Source organism: Drosophila albomicans, chromosome 3 (genome assembly GCF_009650485.2).
Source record: "Drosophila albomicans strain 15112-1751.03 chromosome 3, ASM965048v2, whole genome shotgun sequence".
Lineage (NCBI taxonomy): Eukaryota > Metazoa > Arthropoda > Insecta > Diptera > Drosophilidae > Drosophila > Drosophila albomicans.
The window spans coordinates 27,982,985-28,006,148 of NC_047629.2; the positions used below are offsets into that span (position 1 = coordinate 27,982,985).

A 23,164-nucleotide genomic window follows, 5' to 3' on the forward strand; every position below is an offset into this window, starting at 1 on the left:
GTGTGTGTGTAATTGACAAAAAATGACATGCAATTGTGGAGGACAGTCGCCCATGCAGCAAAAATAAACCAAAAATTGATTTTCATGTAATGAGTTCAAAAGGCCTGCATATAACTGTCTCCTCAACAATTGCTCGCCTCGTTCATTCTATTTTTTAGTCCTTTTTTTTGCAACATGCTGACTGCATATTAAAATGTGCGTGATGCCATGTGACGAGCGCTGAAGTTTTTTTATTTATGCTGCCGACTGTAAGGGCTGTCAATTTTTATGAAGTTAAATTACCTGGTACGCGGGGGGCGGCAGCTTGTTGACTACGCATTGTGTGTGTGTGTGTGTGTGTGAAAAGGTGTTACATGTAATGAAGCGCATAATTTTAATTGGCTTTTGCATGAATTAAATTGAATGTGTTATAATTCAACTGTAGATTGCCGGCTGAACACATTCGTTAATGAATTAATATAAGTAAGCTATCATGCCAAAATTAAAAATCGTTAAAGCCGTGGTCTTCCATTTTAAATTGTCATTCAAATTGCGCGCTTTGCGTTGCGCAGTTTTATACAACACTAACGAACATTTATCGATTCTGCGAGCATACTGCAAGTGCTGCCCATAAATTTTAATGCGCAGCTTTTTAATCTGTGTATTTCTGCAATTCATAATACTATACAGCATGTTAAAGACTACATATTTATAAATTGTTTAAATTATAATTTTATTAAGTATTTGAAATAACATAAGCAAATGTATCGATTACAGCAACTTGTATATCAACAACAGTGTGACTGCATGCAATATATTATATATTTTCTAGTATATTTTGAATTGTCATCTGAACGGTCACGCTGATCAACATACCTGGGACGCAGCTGAAAAGAAAAAGAAACAATTTATTTTGACGCGTTGTGCAAACGTTCGCGTACGTGAATAAATCCATAAATCATGTCGCAACAACGTGCAACAAGCAGCAGCGATGGCGGTATCAATAACACAGAGCCAAACACCCCCAATACCAACAATGCTATCATAGTTTTAGACGACAGTGACGACGAGGAGAAAGATGTGCAGTTTGTTAGTGTTGCGCGTCCTGTTATGCCTGTGATCGATCTCTGCATGTCACCATCCACCTCAGCTGCTGCCGCTGCCGCAGCTGCTGCTGCAGCGGCGACCAATTCCAACACTGGAACAGGTGATTCACTTAAAACAGCAAACAGTGAAACAACGGGTAACAATACACTACAACAACGCAAGTGCGTCTCTTAATAAAACCTTTTGTTGTGACTTCTCAAGATGGTGGCGCCTTGGCACCTGCACCTGATGCCACCTCGGACTCTCAAAGCGCTGCACTGGAATGCGCCATATGCCTACAGACCTGTATACATCCCGCACGTCTTCCCTGCGGTCACATCTTCTGCTTCTTATGCGTTAAGGTGCGTATTCCAATCACAGCCGCAAACCTAAAAACCCAGCCCCCCTCACCCAAAGCCGGAAGCATTTGCAAGCTATTTACGCATGCAAGTTGCGTTCCTGTCGAGTTTTTTTTGTGAATTAATTTTCATTCGCCCAAAATCGGCTTAAACGCGTGCGCCCAAAAGCAAGTTCAAGGCTGTTTCTACTACCCAAATCGAACTGGACGTGCGCCAGCTTCAATTACTATATTCTATTAGCTTCCGCATAGCGACATCGAATTGCTGGAAAAGCATAGTCGCTGGCCTCAATAGAAATCTTCTACATTTTTGTAATTGAATTGAAACCAGTTTTCGTTCGTGCAAGGATAAATAGTTGTTGCACATAGTGTTTATAAATAGAATACATTCCCAGACCCGGTTGTCATTACAATGATTTAAGACGGTTTATAAATCAAAACCTTTATTTCAATGTCGAATAGTTTCAATTAAAAGTAGTTCTGTTATAAACATTGCTGTGCTCAGCTAAACATCGATATCTTAATGACATGTTAAATTATGCAAACTTCTTCATTTACATTGTTTTAAAGCGACACGATTATAGATTTAAGCTTGAATAATTATCAACCAGGAATTCAGCTTTCTAGAGATTAAGAACAACTTTAAAATATGTAAGCCTCAGGTTTGGAAGATTAGAAAGCCTTAGATTTGTATTCTCATTAGTAAAATGGTTTTGATTTATTGTGTTTCATAGTGTACGATTTGCATGCTTTTAATGAGAACAGTTCCGTTAATGTAAAGGGATTTGACTAAATATCCAAATTTAATCAGTTTTTCATTAATAAAATATTAAAAAACCATTTGTTAACCCTTTATATTGTTCTTACAGGGAGTTGCCTACAAAAATCGTCGCTGTGCGATGTGCCGACGTGAGATTCCCGCCGAATTCCTCGATCACCCGCAGCTAGTGAATGGCATCGATGATATTTATGCCACACGTGCCACCGAGGATGGTTATCAATGGTACTACGAGGGACGCAATGGTGAGTGTATGCATTTCTTTTTGGTGGTGGTGATGGTGGCGCCGCCTTTGGCCCCCATGGAACCCAGTTCTCCATTTATCCATAATCCAAATCACAAACACACACAAAATCAAATCGTAGGCGGTTGGTGGGCCTACGACGAGCGTACGAACGATGACATCGAGACTGCTTTTAAGGCCTTCGAAGCATATAAAACCAAAAATCCTAAATGGATGACGTCTACTACACAGAGTAGAAATTCGCGTATTTCTATGGATGATGATGATAATTGCTTCGACTTCGAGTATGAGGATGACTACGACGATGTTGAATGTTACACGCAGTCCTCGACTGACAGTAGCTCCGACTGTGAAGCAGTTACGACAGATCCAAGCAAATTGACGCAGCTAATCTGTGGCCAAATATACATCATTGATCTGGCTCAAATGTCGCAGGCGTTGAGCTCACAGCCAAGCAAAAAGCGCAATATTGTGCGTCTCAAGTCCTCGGACCCAAAACCAGTCGTTAAAGGCGTCGCTGGACTTCGTGCCAAATAACTACAAACCATTTCATCTAACAAAACACTTCCTCGTTTCCTAATTTCCCGCATTTCACCATTCCATAATCCTAAGTCAACAAAAATCCACTTTTTAACTGCTTACTGTGCAGGATGGTGGCAATATGATGATCGCACCAGCCAGGACATTGAGGAGGCCTTCAAAAAGGGTGACAAATCCTGCTCCATACTCGTCGCCGGCTATGTGTACATCGTGGATCTGGAGCAGCTAGTGCAGCAGCGTCAAAACGAGCCCAATCGATGTCGTCGCGTCAAACGTGACTTGGCCACCATACCCAAGAAAGGCGTCGCTGGATTGCGCATCGAGGGCAACCAGGTGACCAGTGATACGGTCTTCAGTCGCCCCAGCAATCCCACACCGACAGCTGCCGCTTTGGGTGGCCCCTCCAGCTTTATATCGACGATCGCAGCCAGAGATGCAGCCATCCGGATTGCCAGCGACATCATTGGCTCAACGCTTGCCCATGCGGATGAGCTGACACGCGGCCTGGCGGCCAGCAATATCAGTGACAGCGCCAACGATCTGAGCGGTGAGCAAACCTACTCCAATCCACAACAAACCAATCACACAACAGGTGCAGGTGCCGGGGTTGGGGCTGGGACAACAGAGCAACAACAGTCCCCTGGTATGGTGGGTTTGAGTGCCTCGCGTTCGCTTGCCTCCTCGCACTCGAATTCGATACAGGATCTCATGCTCAGTGCCACCGAGGATCTGCTGGATACGACACAGCAGGTGATTGAGACCAATCAGCATACCATAGATCTCTTCGAGCAGGCCTTGAACGATTTTCAGGCGCTCACCATGCGCAACTTTGCCGACTCCAGTGATGAGGATGACGATGATAATGACAATGCCGATGAGCATAATGCAGGCGATAATAATACAACAGTGGTTGAGCAAACGGAGGCGAGCGAACGCCCACACAATGGACACAATGGCACAATGGGTTTTTAAACTTTCTTGAGCACACCACACACACACACATCTACACAATTCTACATATAAATCTACAAGACATAGCTTAGGAATACACTAAACAAAAAGAAAAATGAAAGCAGCTAAAAGCTCGAAACGCGATCGAAGTTCCTTTTTAGAAATGTCATCATTTCGGAATGTTAACTAGAGAAATGCCGCGCGTACCTGAGAACTAACTATATAAAATCACTATATAGGGCTCTATGCGTGAGCAAGAGTGCAAGACGGAAGAAGCCAACAGGGTAACATACATACTTACAAATACAAAACATACACTATATATACATACATACATATAGTACATAGAAATTCCTTATCGATCTGAACCTGAACAAACCGTAAACTGTAAACGAGCTAACTAAAAGGCGAGATGTGATTAGGTAATTGTAATGTCAACATATTCAAATTGTCTCTCCAAGAGTACAGACAACACACAAACACACAAAATATTCACAGAAATCCCAGATTACCAAAATACCACATAAAGTATATTAAGTTAAGATCGCTTCCGAATCTCTTTAATGGATTGTTGTCAAGCTATTCACACATGTATGTATCGTAATCCTCTGTGTTTAACATAAGATATACTTGTGTTTACAAACAATTTACAATGATCATATATAAATGTAAAAACACAAAAAAAAAAAGAATATCTATTAACCCCCGCAACCGAGCCAATTAAGCATCCACCAAGAAAAGCGTAGTGTGAGAAGGACAATACAGATCTGTATATTCGATTGGGTGACCAAGAAATCAATGGACAAACTTGATGTGTACTATCATTTAACTGAAGTGCAATTCAGTTTATAAAGTAGATGTATTATTTTCGGGTAGCTTCTGCAAAACTGAACAAAATCTGTTTTGTTAGTGTTATAAGTCCGCCGTTAAGTGCGTTAAAATAATGATTAAAAAATATATAAAACATTTCTGTGAACATTTAATATATAAGTTATTATTAACATTTCGGTTAGTCACAATTGAGTCTGAATTTTTCTTTCTGTACTTTATATTTTTGTAATCCATTTACGTTGAACGTCAATTGTGTCTAGCCCGAATGCATTTGCAAATTGCCTATATACTCGAAATCGTGTATAATATATTAATAATGTATTTATGTATATTTTGTGACTACTGTTTTATAGATTCGTTTTCGATTTGTACCCCGCCATTACTTCTAACTGTGAAATGCCTATTCATAGCTACCCTTGTATCAACGATATTCCTAAAGCTCTACTGACTACAACTGCGAGAGCTCTCCTCCTTCTCCCCCTCCGGTAATATCAAAACGCAAAAAGCCAACAAAAATGTGTATTACTCATATGTTTAACATACCTGTCACATTGATCCTCATGTCTGGCAAAAAGAAAAAGACATTCAATTAGAATAAGTTCATTTTGTATGCCTCCTCCTGAAAGTTTTTCTCTCTCTTTCTCTGTATCTTCTCTCTGCCTCGCATAGTCATTTTCTTTCTCCAGTTGGTTCTCTTTGATCTGATAACTTTAAGCATCACTAAAGACTTTATTCATTTCATCATAAATTCATTCTCTAATTTAGTAATGGGAAATTAAATCAAATCAAAACTCTGTGCCAAGCGCAAAATATTAACAACTCCGCTTATTGTTAACCTTACATTAACAGCATGTCACATTTATTTAAGCAATTCATTTATGCATATACATATGTACTTGAAACATTATGAAATACTTGGTAATAACCACTCAGAATAAAACAAAAATAATGCTCCATAATGAGGCATATTTTTAGATATACCTAGTTTTATCTAGCGGAAGAAGAAGCTGATGTGTGCAAGACACGTTGATTTAGTATTATGTTTAAGAATCTTACCTATTATTGTAATTAAGTTGGCAATAAACATTCACATTCAACAAAATACCGGAACAAGTTGTTTTCTCTAATGATCATTCGACTAAATTAACAGCAAAGTTATTCCAATGCACCCGTAAGTAATTAAATAAATAAGTACGTAAATAAGTAAATAAAATATAATAAGATTTGCTTTGATATCTATGTACTTACTATATTTTACATGAAGCATAAATCTTTCTAGTTATCTAATCTACGGTTATCTGCAGATGACAAAAAATTGCCGACCACAATGACGAAAGTATGATTTCTAGAGTGTCAACTCTAGTATTGTTAGTAATAATACGAGTAATTGCAGATATTCCAGTGCATCGACTGGAACTGTCGAAGTACTGTTAATAAACAAATTCAGAGAATAAGGAAAAAGTAAGATGATTCTGGTAACATATCATAATAAATGCTTCATACATATCACATTAAATCATTTTTCAAACTTCTTCACTTAAATTTGTATAATGGTAAGCATTAACACCCAATGATTAATGTGACAGTACAATCTACAATATCGTGCAATCACAGTTCTATTGAAAACATTCAGATATTTATCTTTTTCTATAAAGACTTCCATAATTGGTGTCAATAGCAAGCAACCCTCTTTCAAGAAGCACTTGTTGTCTATACTCGTTTACCTGGTCTCGACTTCAATTGAAATCCTTTTCGTTACCTTTTTGGTCTTTGTCTGTTCTTCGTGAGAGGAACTTAAAAATTGTTTGGACAAGGGGATCGGCATCGGACCCTGTCCGTCTACAAATGCTTGACTATTGAGTCATGCGCAATGGACCAAAAGAAAACGCACGTATGCAGCATATTAATTTACTGGGCCTCTTATTATCGCCGTCGCTGTTGTTGTTGTTGTTAGTGAACAAACAAGAAAACGGACAGCAACAGGCTCAAAGCAGTGTAAGCGTGCGAAAGAGTGCGCAATGGGATTGTGTGAAAAAGATGGAGCAAGCAAAGCAGCGATCGTAGCTGTCACATAAATATGTATGTTCGGATTCGGGTTTTGGAGAGTTCTCTGGGTGTCAGCAGTTCCCTGTATGAGTCATCGCTGTTTACCTAGAAATTATGCTACCTGCTGCATTTTTTCTTATGCCCTCCCGTATTCTTACCTGTTCTTGAAATATCACATAATTAAATAGGCAAACGTCGACAGAACTTGTGTAACACATTGTTGCCGCCTCTTATCAGACAAGCTGCAGTGCTTGCACACTTGAAATAATCTACATAATTCTGAGAAATCGTTTATAGCACATAGAATCTAAATTAATAATCCGATTAATGATCAACAAAAGCGTTTAAAACAAATTTATTTAAACGGTCACAAAATGCAAAGCTTCGTTATGTTTTAAAAGTTTACGGTCACTAAAAATGGTTCAAGTAATGGCGCACCTGTAAATGGTTCAAATAATAGTCTTAACATAAAATTGGGAATTCTTTATAATTTAAATCATTTGAGTAAGTATTAGCAAATTTTATACATATGTAAATCGATTTCACGGAAATGTTGAGATCGATACTTAATGGATGTAATATTTCCACTGCTCAAAAAAGTTTTCAAAAAAGATAAAATATTATGTTTACTTCAAAACTATGTTAAAGTAAAAAAGTCTTATATTAACCTACAAAAATAACGTATACGTAATAAAAAGACTACATACGTTGCACAATTAGACAATTACTCAAGGAAAAAAACATATCCACTCATTTTCGCAACACAATGTCCCACTTTTGCAGTCCAGTGTAAGTCAAACTTTTCCACTCAAGTATCAAGTGACATGTATGTAAACACATAAGTAAAATTAGTTTCATCAAACAAAAATAATTAGCATATAATACTATTACTACCTATATTTGAAATCTTTAACTCTTCTTCAACTTGACAAAATTATATCTAGAGAAAGTCGAAAAGAACCTATGTGTCTGAAAAAGAATAAATATAACACCTCCTTAGCGTAAACAAATAATATGTTGTGAGCTTTGAAGCTCTTGTAACCATAAAACAGAGCTTTTCAATGGCTCGTGATCGTGCATACTTCGGCTTTGACTTTAGCCAAACAACTTGAAAAGCAAAGCAACAACAACAACTACAGCTTAAATGTGTTGGTGGTGGTGTTAATGTTGGTGTTGGTGGTTGCCATCGTTGTCGCTGTCGTCGCTCACTGGCCATGGGATGGCTCTCATTTGTGCGTTCTCTCACTCTCCCTCGCTCTCTCAGTGTGTGTCTCCCTCTCACACACACACTTGCACAGGCACATGCGCAGTTCAACCTGCGCTCCAAACTGGTTTTGAGGGAGGAAATTGGCCCGCTTGAGCGCTGTATCAGCAGTTGGTACATACCAATTGCTGATGCTCTCGGCCAGAGTCTCAGGCTGAGCGTGCGCCAGTTTTTTTCGTCTTTTTTGGTTAGTTGATTTGTATCTACCTTTGGTGCGGACGGTCGGTCGGTCGGAACGTTATCTAAAAGCGCAACTAAAGGCAAACCAGTCTTTTGTGTTTGTTAATGTTTTTTTGTTTAAAACTACAAATAAATTTCTCGAAATACGCAAGAAATGTAAGTGATAATATAAGTAATGAAATTCGTATGCAAAACTAAGTGAAAAATGTACAAAACTGCACTTGAAAGTGCAAATAAAAATTTATTGATTTTCTTTAACCGAAGCAAACGAAGTAGAAGAAGAAGAAGCAGCAGCAACAGCACAAAAGTATAAGCTGCGCTGTAAGGTTTCCAACTGACTCTGTGAGAGACCGTGTGTCGGTGTATGTGTGTGTGTGTAAATCGCGTTGGTGTGTGTGGCAAAATTTCATTGTAGTTGGTTGTTGTTGTTATGTTCTAGCTTTAGCCAAGTTAAAAAGCACAGCACCAAAAAACAAAAAAAAATAAGCAAAAGGCGAAGCAGAAGAAGTGGAATACAAAATTGTACGTAGCTGCTTATGTGTGTGTATGCTCAACAAACTCACACACACATTAAAATGTCGCTGTGCGTGTGTGTTCGTTCTTTTGTGTAATTTGCCAAGTTAAGGCATATACGATAAAAATGTAAAAAAAATGAATAGCAGCGATGCATTTGAAAGTGAAAAGTGCGGTAATTGAATTGATATATGAATAAAATAAATCTATACATAGACAAGTGTCTGTATGTATGATGGTCTTGAAATTGTTCAATGGACTATCGACGTCTCTTCTTCTTGTGCTTTATCACGCGCTTCCGCGATGGCTTAAAGCTTTCCTCCCCCTTCTCACTATAGATGCGTTAACGCTTTGCGTGGGTCGCTCACCATCCACTGCTGTAATTTTTGCCGTTTGCGCATTTCGCTTTTTCTTTCTCAAGCGTAACGAGAAGGGGGGGGGGGGGGACTGACGCCAATGCGACTGAACGTGCCTGCATCCCCCAATGCTAACGTACACACATACATACGTACACACTCAAACACAGTATTTGTTTGTATGCGCATCCTGCGAGTTGGCGTTTGACGTCGTTCGGCTGCCTATTGATTTTACGTAGTTTTTCATTGATAAAATGTTTGTGATACGTTTTCGACTTCTAACGCGTTCATCGTTGCTCGTTCACAGCCTGACCGTTACGCCCAGCATGTCGTAGGGCATCCAGCAACTATAATTTCCCCACAACAAAAGTAACGGACAATGCAACCATTTAGCGACAGTCTGAGCAAAAGTCGTGATGATTTGGTCAATGTCGCCGCCTCCAGGCAGCAGCAGCAACAACAACTGCACTACGGCAGGCGCAGACATCATGGCAGCAGTCCAAATTTATCGCTGGACCAAACCGATAATTTGCGCAGAAGGTAAGCTATCGATCTTGTATCTCGTGCATAATCGAAAAAATGTCATAAATTGTTATTGGTCAAGGTCATGTTCATTTGGAGTATATCAGTTTTATCACAGCTAGCGAACACTGGAATAAAACCCCGTATTCTTAATAAATAAACACATACACTTCCAATTGTTTGTGTACAATATTGGATATTTGTATGTTTGCGATAAACAATTATTGAACACGTGCAAAACGCCGAGTTGTGGTGAAATGATAAACACAGAATCGGGAACGTTTAAGTTTCCTTGTTCACAATGGGAGGCAGGCAAGCAGGCCACCTTTGAAAGTTGAAATTACTGCCTTACAGAAACAAACACACACCTGCATGTGTCGCAAACTGGTTTCAAAGCTAAGGCAGACCAGCCCGCATGCTGCTTTGTTGTTGTTGTTGGTGGTGGTGTCCAATGCAAGCACTTCCCAAAGTTGGTCACTCTAACAACACAACTTGATAACAATGAACGTGCAAAAGCACGAGAGCGGGAGAGAGATGGAGATGGAGCGTGGCGAGAGGAAACGCTAATGAGCACGAGGGAGAGGGAGTGGGAGAGCGCAAAGCTGTGCCTGATAATGTGAAATGAGCGTTCGTTTAGGGGCTATGCTCCAACGCTTACGCTCGCAATTTAGTCTGCGAAAATCAATCGTTTCAGTTGGTTGTCGCCGCGTAAGAGCGAGTGAGATCGAGTCTGTGTGTGTCAATCAAATTGTGAGCCTGCCTTAACGTGTCTCTGTATTTGTTGTTCATGTGTATATGTGCGAGCAGACGAAAATAATAAAAATAACACTGCTTATCGTCAAATCAGTTGCGAACATGTGTTAGTGTTTGTGTGCATACGTGCATGTGATGGCGCAGTTTTTATACATTTTGTGCAAAAAATTCATGAAATTATTACATACACCTACACACACAAAACGAAAGTGTTACGCAGCCGCTTCTTGGTCGTGTAATTAACGCAGCCGCAGCAGCAGCAACAACAGCGACACTTTACCACTTACCTTGACGTCATTTTTTTTCTGACGACAACAAAAACGCCAAAAAGCGTATAGTTGTTCTTGTTGTATTTTTTGGTGGTGTTTGGTTGGCTGGTTCGGTTCGGTGGCTGGCTGTGCTTGGCACGAAGCGAATGAACGTTTTTTTAATCAAAAGTTGTTGTTATTATTGTCACTGGGTTTATACAGTGCGTAAAAAACGTCTGGCAGCGACCGCAAAAAAGAGCCGAGTGTAAAAATTTGCATTAATGCAGCAAAGCGTCGTCGTCGTCGGTGTATTAATGAATGAGTTCGTAAACAACAAAAAAGCAAAAGTGCGCAAAGAACAACAAAACTAATTGCAAAAACAAACACAATTAACCGTGAAAATTAGCGCGAAAGAAGCGGTGAAAACAACATCAACACAATGGTCTATTATATATCAATTTTTGGTCGCACCGATCCACCGGATAAAATAATAACAAAGGAAAAGAGGTAAATTAGCAAAAATGGCGTTTGTGCAATCAAGGATATCGATAAATTGCTGGCCATTAGAGAAATAATACATGTTCTTGGCTCTTTTGCCAACACTGCAACATCTGCAATTTTGGGGAAACACAACACTGACTCACTTCAGAAAATACCGTTATGCGTTGCACTTGCTGAGCTCGGCAAAAAACAATACCCAAGCAAAACTAGCTAAATTTCCGCGTTCTATGAACTGCACGTCACCCAAAAAAAAAATAACAACAGCAACAAAAGGTCAAAACGTGCTGCTATAGCAATTAATTAATGCGTTTAAATTTCATAATTAAAAGGTTTTTGACATTAGTTGTGCGCTGTCGGCGTCGGCAGCGGCATCGACGTCGGCGTCGACTTGTGAAAAGAACAGCTTCATCACCCCCACACCAATAAAGCAGTGCGAGCGGGATGTCTATATAGCTGCACATGCTGGGAAACAAAATCTGCACAGAGCACACAATGTCAATGTGTAGGTGCCGAATCTGTGTCTGTGTGCGTGCGTGCAAATGTGGTTGTGTGCTTATCGACGGCAACAGGTGATTTTGCCTGTTCGCTCACGTCGCTTCGACTTGACAAGCCATCAGACTTTCTATGCCTGCCTATTTGTTGTTGTTGTTTTTATTGCTATTGTTATTGTTTTGATAAATGTTTTTCACCTGAAACTAAAAAAGCTGCGGCAACGGCTGCGAACGCTAGGCTGTCTATTCATGCTTCTTGCGCTTCCCTCTCACTCTCCCTCTCTCTCTCTTTCTCTGTTATTGGTGATTATTTATCTTATCGCGTGCAAAATAAAAACAACAAATACAAATTCCAAGCACAAGCTTCAAAACGACAGGAACTGCTTTTGTGTTAGTGCACACACACTCTTGGAATGTATCTGTGTGTGTGGTGTATGTGTGTATGCTTAGAAGTTTCATTTGTGAAAAGAACTATTATCGTGATCATTCTCCGGCTCTTTGACTATTTATTTGCAGAGCTTTAGTTGTGCATACTTATAGTATGTATACTATATAAACACTCTAAATGTACATATGTACTTTAATGACACACTATCTAATATTCTAAATATAAAACCCTCGAATCACTTACTAGTAGATTATTGTACGCAATTGATTTATAATTTACCGTTCAACATATCTGTTATTGCGACTTGAGATTTATGTCCCATAGTTGTATTGTTCCTCGATATGATAATGAACATTAGAATTTTTGTATGTGAACCGGTTTTCTAAAATTAGTTTCCATTCTATTGGAAATGTGATCTGGAAACTTGTCAAAGCACCTTAAATGGACAATAGAACCAGCGTCACGCTGTATGATTTGACAAAACCAGATAACGTTGGTGATATCAACATCAAGATACACAAACTTTGTTCTAGATAAAGAACCAATTTTCCATGCAAATTGTCAAGTGTTATCAATCAAAACTTGTATTTTTAAACTACGCACACAAAAGGAGAAAGTGAAAAAATTCTATAAACGAAAAAATTAACAATTTTAAAAAATTTTGAAATAGGTTTGGAAATACTAATTTTACCTTATTCACAATATACGTGAATCTCACTTCTTAGAATTATTTCTAAAAAAAAAGAACAGGTCAATTAAAATTTGGTAAATATAGCTTTTGAAGTTTTCAAGACCTGGTTAAGTCTACGAGATAGTAATTTGAGTACTATATTCTGTTTTTGCAAGCTAGATAAAAAATATTAGAATACAATCATTTAATAGGCAAATTGATAAGGCTTTTTGATTTTATCTAGCTGTATAGCTTCAAAGTTTACAATCAAGACAAAATAATATATCTGCAATTTTTCAATTATTCTATAAAGGGTTTGGGGGAAATTCTACCATATGAGATTTCTTGAATCCAGACTATTTTTTAAACATTGAATTCCATTTTGCTCTTCTAATTTCAAAGCATGGCCTGTCTGCAGGATGAGTTTGGACATCTAGGACTGGCCACAACAGATCTGCCCTTTAAATCAGCCGACATCGACTCATCTGCCCCGCAGCATCACAATAACTATGCAGAGATCACGGACAGCAGTGCCGAGAATACGTGCCAACAGCGATGGCCTCCACACGCCGGCGGAGGAGGATTGGCTAGTGCTTTTGGGCACCCGGATAAGCCCATTGGCTGGATGTATGGGCTGCTTGGCTGTATGAAGCCCGTGTTGTCCTTCATAGGGAAAGCTGGTGTGATTGAGGTGAAGAATCCACGTTGTGAAGACTGGGAAATACCCTTCGAGTCCATAACGGATCTGGAATGGTTGGGCAGCGGAGCCCAAGGTGCCGTCTTCAGCGGCAAGTTGAAGAATGAAATTGTGGCCGTGAAGAAGGTGAAAGAACTGAAGGAAACAGACATTAAGCATTTGCGCAAGCTGGATCACGAGAACATTATCAAATTCAAGTGAGTTTTTTATTTTAAATTAGGAAGTTTAACAGTTGCTTAATTGAATGTTTGAATTTCACAGAGGAGTTTGCACACAATCGCCGGTGTTTTGCATCATTATGGAGTTCTGTCCGTATGGTCCACTGCAGAATATACTGAAGGAGGAGCAGGTCATGTTGCCGTCCCGTTTGGTCTCTTGGTCCAAACAAATCGCCCTGGGCATGCAATATTTGCACTCACACAAGATCATACATCGTGATCTAAAGAGTCCCAAGTGAGTGCAACTAAATTCAAGTTAAGAAAACGAACTCAACTGGAATTCTCCACTCTCTCTTATTTAGCATACTGATTAGTACAAACGAAGTGGTGAAGATTAGCGACTTTGGCACCAGTCGCGAGTGGAATGAGATTAGCACCAAGATGAGCTTTGCCGGCACCGTTGCCTGGATGGCGCCCGAAGTCATACGCAATGAGCCCTGCTCTGAGAAGGTGGACATCTGGTCGTATGGTGTGGTGCTCTGGGAAATGCTCACGTGTGAGATACCCTACAAGGATGTCGACTCATCGGCCATCATTTGGGGTGTGGGCAACAATTCGCTCAAGCTGCTCGTGCCCAGCACTTGCCCCGAGGGCTTCAAGCTGCTCGTCAAGCTCTGTTGGAAGAGTAAGCCACGCAATCGGCCCTCGTTTCGGCAGATACTCAGTCATCTGGACATTGCCGGGCCGGAGTTGTTGCGCAAAACTGAAAAGCAATATTTTGAGACGCAAAAGTCTTGGAAGGAGGAGGTGCGTTGCCATCTGAAGGAGATCACACAGAATGGCACCAGCATACACAAGTATGAGCAGGATTTGATAAAGCGACGCACTGCTGAATGGCGACATGCTCAAGACATACGCATGGTCTATGAGGATAAGCTGCAGAAGACGAATCAATTGTTCTTCGAGCTGAGCGAGTGCATGACACAGCTGCAGGAGAAGGAGAAGGAAATTGCCGAACGAGAACGTAAATTGCCTGGATCTGGTTATAAGCCCACGAGGCGACTGGGAAACACACTCAGGAAAATGCAGCACTATCGGCGTCGCCTGAATGCGCCGCCAGCCCAACAAATCCAACAGCAGTCCTCAACACCCGATCCCGAAACCACGCCAGAGGTAAGTCTTATTTATTAATAATAAATTCTGAACAATTCAATTCAACTTCCTTTGTTTTATAGAGTCCTGTTAAGTGCATGCTGTATGCGCAGCTGGATGTCAACTGTCAGCCTAAATCGTACTGTGCTGTGAGTAACGGTCTCGTTATTGGCGGCAGCATGTGCAGCAAGAATAAAAAGACTTGGCGTCATCGGCGCAATGGCTCCGGCTCCTTTGCCGCACCGCCCAAATACAGTCCGACACGGGATCGTCGCTACCAGAGCGAACCGGAGAACCGCAAAGTGCAGCTTGTCGAGCGGCAAACTCAAACCGATGCCATGGATGTCAGCGAAACGGATATAAGTCCATGTGCCGAGCAACCGATCGATGTGACACCGCCTCCCAATCATCGCCAGTTGCCGCTGCAGCTGCAACGCGTGCAACAAATGGCCGCTGTCATGGCCCAGCAGGCGAAGGTGCAGTCGAGCACGCCAACGGACAACAATTCACCAGCCAATGTCGCCAGTCCATCGAATGGCAATTCGCTGAGCAACAGCGAGCTGACCTTTCAGGATGCCTGCTCCAGTCCCGATCAACTCATCGACGATGTGATGAACAGCAACGAGCGACTGGACATCACCGACTGCTGCAGTGACAATGAAAATCTCGAGCGTTTGGGCCGCAAAGTGATTGAATTCATCAACGAGAATCGGCTGTCCATACAATCAAATGCCACAGAGAATGGCAACGGTGGCAGTGGAGTCAACACACACACCGGCAATACACCAGAGTTGCGTGATGTGGGCGTCAATAGCAGTCCCAGCCTGAGTCGTTGCAGCAGCACGCAGAGTAGAAGACAGAAGCGAACGCAATTGCAGGAGAATCCCACAAATGTGATTGCAAGTAATGCGAATGGCGAGTCGCAGGAGCATTTGGGCGAGGATAGTTGGTCGGATGAAGAGGGTGAGGATACCGACTACAACTATGCGCTGCGCAGAAGAAGGTAAGTTTGATTGGTATTCAAATCGATGGACAGTTCGTTAACTCTTTGCAATTGCAGCATTGGGCGTCTGCCCATTGGACGTGGCATGAGGCCAAGACGCAGTTACAAGGCGCCGCTATCCCAAAAGATTGCCATACATAAACGGAATGTAGTCATTGTATCCGATGAGGAGAACACCTCCGAGTACAGTCACTCTCCATCGAGTCAGCACTCGACGCTCGAAAGCAATACGGACGTACCGGATGCTCTGAAACAGACGCAGCAGCAACAACATCAGAAACATGCAAGTTCCAGCGAGACGGATTCCAGCGACTCCAGCGAAGACGAGGAGGAGAAGCCGAAAGCAACAGCATCAGCTTCGGCTTCAGCGTTGGCCATGGGCTCGATTCGCAGCAGCGATATTATATCCATACCGACCTACGAGGCTGATGGCGCCGTTAATATGGTTTAACCTAGTTACTCATAGCCTAAGTGAAAAACAAACTCCTACAACAATTAACCGCAAACAACTATCTCTATATACTCAAAGCAAAAAAACGAAAAACAACAAAAAACATAAGGAAATCCAAAACTGTATGGTATTATCTATGTCGTCGTATGTCGTACTATGTATGTCCATGTCCGATCGTCTCTTTAGTTTATGTATCTGTATAGATAATGGCCAACAATTTGAAGCGTTGAGCGTTTCAGTTACCATTAAATCATTTGCCTAAATCGCAACAGCCAGGGCGTCCCCACATTAACCCAACCCAAAACTCATCCTCCATATTCACTGTAAGGGTTTTTGGGGCAATCTTTGTCATCTACTTGTAATGTTTTCTTGCATTTCCTCTAATTTGCAAACCACCTATGTTAATGATTTTGTTTAATTCAGTAAGCTGCCTTTGTAATATATTTAAAAAATGCCGTAATTGTACATTTAGTTTAGCCATTAAGTAGTATTCAATCGTAAGAGCTTAAATCGCAACACGCTCCCAACAAACAAAACAAAACAAAAACAACAAAAAAATTAAGTAATTAAGAAAGAAAGAAAAATAATAGAATTGGCCTCAGGCAATAAATAGAAAAAGAATGAGAGAAATACTTATTGTATGTGTAACGCAAAATAGTCAGGGATATTTTTTATATACGGAAAATTTGCTACGAAATCGAAGAGAAACGTTTTTTAAAACGAAGCGCATTAGATTTTATAATTTTGTAGTTTGCATTTGGGATACTTCCGAATCACGTTTGGATTTAGCCCATTCTGGTAATCGTACTTAATTTTTCGATATGCACAAAATTCAAAGCTTCAGTGCCTTAAAGCAAATATTTGAGAATCGACAAAAAACAAAACAAAGAAAATAAAACAACTGAAAATTGTAATAGATCTGTAAAATGATTAGCCACGGCTTTGACGTGGAAAATGTGCGCTTTTAATCCCCCATTTTAAAACTTAGCTATATAAATGCCACCCAAATTGTCCGCTCAAGACTTGTACTTCTCGAAAGCGCACATCACGCTGCAAAACAAATAAGAAATAATATGAAAAGAAAAAAAAATACAAATTTAAAGTACATATTTCTATATACACTCAATAATATATACACTATATATTTACACACTAGTTGGATGTTTAGCTATCGTAAGATGCGTCGCATGCAAAAATTTCTCTACATTATGTAAATGTACTCCATATTAAGTTTAAATTTAACGACTCATACGAATTAGTAGTAATAATAATAAAAACAAAAACCCAAAAAGTAGCAGCGATTGTGTTTTTTTCTTTTCGTTAATAATTTATTCATTTATTTTTAGGAGACAGTCAAAATAATCTTTGAAAACTTTGATATTAAGTTTGTTTTCTTTATCATTATTTTATGAATGACGCATTCGATCAGTCGGACGGACGTACAGACAGATTTTAAATAGACTTCAATTCAATTTAACAGGCAGTCGGACAACAGTCGATTTGAATTCAATCACCTTAAAAAGTTTAAGAAATGTTCACTGTATAAAATAAATTTTGAAGTGATCTATGCACTACGACCCAGAAATTCTTCGAATTGGTTACAAGAATCGTCAAGAGTTGAATGCAGCATCTTGGAGGCTCGCAATTCCCGTGAATCGATCATGTAGCAGATCACTTGACCCTTGGTCTTAAAGGGCAGCAAACCAGCAGTTCCATAGCTCAGATCCAAATGGCGAAAGCGATCAATGTTACAGGTGCAACCATCGAACAAGTAAAACAAATGGCAATATCGAAAGACCACATAGTTGCCCCACGGCGTCATGGTGAGCACTCGATTGCTCACCTTGAAAGAATAGTCCAGCAGACGCTTCAAGCTCTCCATGGTGCCGCTCTCAGAGCCAGCCACGGCCAGAACATGTGGATACTTTGTATAAACAGGATAGCTAACTTCCTTGCTTGGCAATGCAATGCGATCTGTAACTGAACTGAAGTCATGTGGCAACTGGGCGGATTGAAAACTTGTTTGTGAACTTAGAATTTTAAGTTTTTTCTTATTCACTTGTTTAAGTTTGTCAATATTTTTAGAATTTAATGCATTTTTATTTCCAAGTATTGTCTTCTGAACAATGCGAAGAGCGCTCAAGTTGTCCGTGGCCTTTGCATTCCAAACTCCCTTTCGTCTAGTTGCTACAGAGCTTGCATGGATTGAATTTGTTCCGGGAGCAGATTCTCCGTTTTTATTCCGATATTTATCGTAAAGATTTTGACATTTCTTTGTCGTTTTTGTTCCAGAGAAAATCGACTTTGGTATCAACGGCTTAATTACTGTTGTGATTGGCACTTGACTTTTTATTTTGGGGATCTTTGGCTCTGCTGACGGTGGTTTTATATCGGGTTTGATAATAACACCCGCAGCTAAAGGCTTGAAAATCGGAGACGCACAGCGAGTGGGAGCATGATTAGGTATCTTGACGTATGTGGATTTATTTGTAAATTTCTCCTTATTCATTATTTGTAGACTGAATTTGTTAAGCATTGAAGAGGTCTCTTCCTGTTCAATGGTTAAGACTGAAGACTTATTCTGCTGTCTATTGGGAATATCGAGCTCAATAAAACTACGGTCTTTGAGTAGAGTTGGAGTAACTTTAGGTGGCTTAGTAAATGTGGACTTGACTTTAGGCATTGTATGTTCCACCTTCTTAATTTTCTCGTTATTCTTAACTTTTTCAACCAGTGGCTTCAATTTGTGCTCCTCCTGCTCACTTGACTCATCCGGCTCATCATCACTGAGCTGTTTCAGTAGATTCTCATTGTTATTGATCTTTTCTGGAAACTTAATTTTTTCATTGAGCGACTTGACATCGTAACTGGCATCATCAGGCAACGGCTTCAAGGAATATCCCTGTGGACACTTTTTGATGTTCTTTATGTGCACCACATGAATCGAGTATGGAGATTGGCGATTGGACTCCTTGAGCAATTGATGGAAGACGCTGAGCATGGTGAGAATATCTCGAAACATGCGCACCGTTGACCATTTACCCGAAACGATCCCGTTACCTCCTGGTTTTAGAGGAGTTACCACGGTGTGGCGATAGGGATCGAGCAAGTAGTAAAAGTTCTCTTTAACCCACATTGCATAGGTCTGACTGTTTATCTGAAACAGTGCATTGCAATGGGCTTTCAAGGTCTGCTGAATTTCACGTTCCAGTTTGTTGTCCTACAAAACGAATGAAAAGATTATTAGGACATCGCATAACATTTGTATATACATATATTATAATGTGAGATCATCTAGTATAAGGTCAGGTCTAGTATAAGGTCCCAAAGTTTCAAGAAGATAATAATAAAATACATTTTAAAGGCATAAGGAAGAAAAAAATTGTGAATAAATAAAATATTATGTTAGGGAAAGTAAGTAATAAGAAAAAATTATATACAATAAACAAAGCTTTCAACCGCTCTGGAACTGGGAACACTATTTTTTAGTTATTCTAAAAATACATTCTTCTACAATAGCATTCAAAATTGATATAAAACGTAATCTAATGGGAACTTCAGAACAATTTCTTCAGTTGATCCATAAATAACTACACAAAATTACAAGATAAATGCCAATATTGTTCTTCTTACCTTTTGAATATCATCAGAGTATCTCCAGAGACCAGTAAATACATTTGAGCCCAATTTCAGTTCCACAACAAACTGACCCAAGCGCAGCTGAGAGGGGAAATTGCTCAGATCGATGGAGACACGTTTGTCGGTCCAGCAACTGCGACAAATCTCGACGCCATAACAAATGAGACGATCAAACATGCTAGTGCTCCATGAGGCGGGATGCTCAATCTTGGATGCCAGAATGGCGGCCACGGCAACTACAACACTACTGCGATTGCGCAACTTCTTATCCGGATTCAAAGATAGATGCAGATGACTGGTGAGGTAGGCATAGTTCTGATTGATGACCTTGTACTCAACAGGCTGCGAATCGGATTCCCGCATAAAAACTCGTCCATTGGGCGTCACCAAGCGGACGACGGCCAGTTCTCGAATGTAGAATTTATCGGTATAAGAGACTGGACTGAGCTGGGTGATCAGATGGACAACCTTGTCGATGGACTGCAAGCAGATCAACATTGCAACGCCATGCCTAACGCTGACCAAATCCTCACGGCGACGACCCTTCACATCCATCACAAAGTAAACTTTGCGGCGGCGCCATATTAAAAGATATCCCGCCTTTGTGAGCAGCATGCAATAATGGGCAGATCGAAAGAATTCTTGCAGCACCGGTTTGAGATTTCTGATAATGTGTTGAGGCCGCTGAGAGGAGGGTTTCTTCTTTTCACCCTTGTACGGTGACTTAAGTTCCAGCGTAAAGTTGTGCCCTTCCAGCTTAAAGTTGCGCTTGATGGGCTGTTCAGGGCTGTCACCAATGTTGGCCTGATGCTCAGGTCCATCGGCATGGTCATCATCCTCCGAGCAGGTCGTCTGGAACAACTGCTCGCCCTCGAGCAGCAACTTGTCGATATACTCGGCTGTCCATTCCTCCTCGGGCAACACATAGATGAGTGCGAATGCCTTGAGATATGTGGTCAAGTCCTGGCCAAGCGTAAGCTCATGCAACTCCTTTCCGTGGCAGTTACAGGGACGCACAATTGGCGCCGTCGAGCAGGTCAAACGCAAGTGGGAAACTAATGAGTCCGCTTCGGAGCAATTTCTTCTAATCTTCCCCTTGTCAACTAAATTGCAGCGTTTTCTCTCCTTACTATAAACAAATATTTAGTTTAAAATAAGGAAAAGGCTTTTATCTTTAATCCCTACTTATTGCTTGCTCCGATTTTGCTATAAATTGAACGCTTTCGACTGGTTGTTGACTTGTTCTCCTGGCAAGTGCTGTAAGTTGGTCTTTTCTTGATACTCGACATTTTTGTAAATTTTTGAAAACATAAAATTTATCTAATTTTTTTTTAGGGTGGTATAGACTAAAGATGGTTAATTTTTCTTAGAGGCCGTTAATATACAAAAAATATATTTAAATTATCTGATTTTGATTTGAAACACACGGCACTACTCAAATATGTGTACTTATATGTATTACTCTTAGTTATTCTAAGAGGAGCTAATTCTTAAAAGTTGAAAAATATAAATATTATAATTTTTATTTTTAATGATTTATTTATTTGAGAATTAAATATTACTAAACTTTCACAAATGAGAAAATTCTATGTATTCTATTCTATTTAACGAAAGGAACGTCATGAACGTCCGCCCAAGAGAGACGAATAATAAAGATGTCCGCTAAGGGCGTCTTCACTAAGATTTGTATTATATTTAATTCCAATCAGATATTTCACCCTTAAACAGAATATAGAAAATTCCCTATTATAATAATGAAATAATCAATGTTTGAACCATAAACTTTAAATTCATTTTAATTTAAAGGGTAAAGCAAGTAATATAGAATCAAGAAAACAAATACTAATCATAACTGCAAACAACTTTCAAGCGACAATACAAACTAAAAATTTTATAATTAACTGCAGGGAGTGTCGCCTCCTTTGTGTGTAAGCCTGGAGCCATAACATTTGATGCACTTCTGATAAACTTTAAGATTAAGAAATGCATTAAAATGGTAAAAATAAAAACATTTCGATTGAAGTGTGTATATAAATGTAATTTTTGATTTTATAGATATAAACTTAATGCTTAGAATAATTTAAAGATCGATAGACAGAACAGTGTTGTAATCGATCGATCGACGTTCGTTAGGAGCGAAAGAGAACCACAAACAAATTAGAGATAAATTTAATTAATTTTATTAACTGCGATGAGGTTTAAATTACAAGTACTTAATTAACGGGACCAGGAGCATTTTAAGGGGGCGAGGAGGATATTTCAACACTCCATGGCAAGTGAATTTGAGTTCTCATTCAGCGCCGTCACGCCATTCTCCATTGGCATGGCCAGACTGTTATCATCCATTGCAGCCTCGTGATGTGAAGATGCCGCAGCTGCCGATGATGTCGATGGCCCGTCGTGCATCATGTCGTGTCCGTTCTCATGGCCATTAAAGCCGTTGCCATTCTGGCTGTGACCATCATCCCAGTTAATTTTGAAACGTGTCACACGCGGCTTACTGGCCAGGATGTTGCGTGTGAGCTTATCGAAGAGTGGCTTCGGTGGCGGATTCTCGCGCATCTCCTGGTCGGCATAATCGTTGTTCACATAGTAGCCAACGCGAACGAACTCTTGGCCACGATACGAGCAGGTAAGTAACACAATTGTGACACCAACTGCATCGGGTTCGGGAATTTTGCTAACATCTGGCGGATCGGCCTGGAAGACAAATATGTGACGGCCTTCGGGCACGGGGCCAACGTATATGGTGTCCAGCACTTGATCGTAATCCTCCGATTCAGCAGATCCCACGTAGATCATTTTCCACTCGAGATCCTCCTTCAGCTCCTCGATGCATTCGAATGTTAGTTCAAATTGAAATGGATTGAAGAAACTGCTTGGATTGTCCAGCACAACAACGTTGGTTATGTGTACCTTTGCCATGCTGAAGCTGACAACGAAAATAAAACTCCACGCGCAGGAACTTTCAAGACTTCTGTGGACAACACAAAGATGACGCTGAAGCGGCGCGCGTTTTTCTCCGGTATTTTTTTTTTCTTTAGCGTGAGCTGTTGAAATTCCACCAAACAGTTAATACGCAAGTTGGAACTTTACTGAATACGTTCAATATTTATCGCTGATATTATTGTCGCGTTCGGTTTATATTAATAATTATTTCTAATATTTAGTAATTTCTTTGTCAAACGATTTAATAGCAGCAAATGAATTTTGTGGACTGCGAGTGACAGCAGCTGGTAGAGGCTTTCCCGCCAATTCCAGCTGTCGGCACACGTTCAGTCAGCTTGATGATACGTTAAAAAAGGGTGGCAACGCTGCAATAATACAAGCTTTTGAATTAAAAATATTTCAACGTCTTGTGAAAC

The 23,164-nt window shown here is 40.2% G+C and overlaps 4 protein-coding genes across 6 annotated transcripts; 2 read left to right on the forward strand and 2 right to left on the reverse strand.

Annotated features, from left to right (window-relative positions):
* The first annotated feature begins 810 nt into the window (after positions 1-810).
* Positions 811-4,628, forward strand: LOC117569300 (E3 ubiquitin-protein ligase RNF146-B). 2 transcript variants are annotated; one of them, XM_034250412.2, is made up of 4 exons: positions 811-1,222; positions 1,288-1,427; positions 2,293-2,446; positions 2,567-3,097. In XM_034250412.2, exons 1-4 carry the CDS (start codon positions 940-942, stop codon positions 2,980-2,982), a joined length of 993 nt encoding a protein of 330 aa, XP_034106303.1. In that variant the 5' UTR covers positions 811-939; the 3' UTR covers positions 2,983-3,097. The 2 variants fall into 2 exon arrangements, with proteins under 2 accessions (XP_034106303.1, XP_034106301.1); XM_034250410.2 differs by having other exon boundaries at positions 815-1,222; positions 3,095-4,628.
* A 3,643-nt stretch (positions 4,629-8,271) lies between these two features.
* Positions 8,272-16,884, forward strand: LOC117567650 (mitogen-activated protein kinase kinase kinase 13-B). Of its 2 annotated transcripts, XM_034247761.2 has the most exons (7): positions 8,272-8,413; positions 9,434-9,666; positions 13,102-13,593; positions 13,658-13,849; positions 13,917-14,727; positions 14,790-15,709; positions 15,767-16,884. In XM_034247761.2, exons 2-7 carry the CDS (start codon positions 9,506-9,508, stop codon positions 16,158-16,160), a joined length of 2,970 nt encoding a protein of 989 aa, XP_034103652.1. In that variant the 5' UTR covers positions 8,272-8,413; positions 9,434-9,505; the 3' UTR covers positions 16,161-16,884. The 2 variants fall into 2 exon arrangements, with proteins under 2 accessions (XP_034103652.1, XP_034103653.1); XM_034247762.2 differs by lacking the exons at positions 8,272-8,413; positions 9,434-9,666 and adding an exon at positions 10,322-11,156.
* A 617-nt stretch (positions 16,885-17,501) lies between these two features.
* On the reverse strand, positions 17,502-21,246 carry LOC117567651 (uncharacterized). The gene is made up of 3 exons (XM_034247763.2): positions 20,985-21,246; positions 19,794-20,928; positions 17,502-19,380 (listed from the first exon to the last, which is right to left on the reverse strand). Exons 1-3 carry the CDS (start codon positions 21,086-21,088, stop codon positions 17,725-17,727), a joined length of 2,895 nt encoding a protein of 964 aa, XP_034103654.1. The 5' UTR covers positions 21,089-21,246; the 3' UTR covers positions 17,502-17,724.
* A 710-nt stretch (positions 21,247-21,956) lies between these two features.
* LOC117572053 (histone chaperone asf1) lies at positions 21,957-23,046 on the reverse strand. The gene has a single exon (XM_034254629.2). The coding sequence runs from the start codon at positions 22,722-22,724 to the stop codon at positions 22,059-22,061; it is 666 nt and encodes a 221-aa protein (XP_034110520.1). The 5' UTR covers positions 22,725-23,046; the 3' UTR covers positions 21,957-22,058.
* Between the last annotated feature and the right edge of the window lie 118 nt (positions 23,047-23,164).

Bases quoted from the DNA above. Each gene is read 5' to 3' on its own strand.
- LOC117569300 (XM_034250410.2), top strand. From the start codon at position 940: ATGTCGCAACAACGTGCAACAAGCAGCAGCGATGGCGGTATCAATAAC. The intron at 1,223-1,287 runs GTAACAATACAC...TGACTTCTCAAG, and splicing joins AGCAAACAGTGAAACAACGG to ATGGTGGCGCCTTGGCACCT. The intron at 1,428-2,292 runs GTGCGTATTCCA...TTGTTCTTACAG, and splicing joins TCTGCTTCTTATGCGTTAAG to GGAGTTGCCTACAAAAATCG.
- LOC117567650 (XM_034247761.2), top strand. From the start codon at position 9,506: ATGCAACCATTTAGCGACAGTCTGAGCAAAAGTCGTGATGATTTGGTC. The intron at 13,594-13,657 runs GTGAGTTTTTTA...TGAATTTCACAG, and splicing joins GAGAACATTATCAAATTCAA to AGGAGTTTGCACACAATCGC. The intron at 15,710-15,766 runs GTAAGTTTGATT...TTGCAATTGCAG, and splicing joins TATGCGCTGCGCAGAAGAAG to CATTGGGCGTCTGCCCATTG.
- LOC117567651 (XM_034247763.2), bottom strand. From the start codon at position 21,088: ATGTCGAGTATCAAGAAAAGACCAACTTACAGCACTTGCCAGGAGAAC. The intron at 20,929-20,984 runs GTAGGGATTAAA...ATTTGTTTATAG, and splicing joins AAAATCGGAGCAAGCAATAA to TAAGGAGAGAAAACGCTGCA. The intron at 19,381-19,793 runs GTAAGAAGAACA...TTCGTTTTGTAG, and splicing joins ACTCTGATGATATTCAAAAG to GACAACAAACTGGAACGTGA.
- LOC117572053 (XM_034254629.2), bottom strand. From the start codon at position 22,724: ATGGCAAAGGTACACATAACCAACGTTGTTGTGCTGGACAATCCAAGC.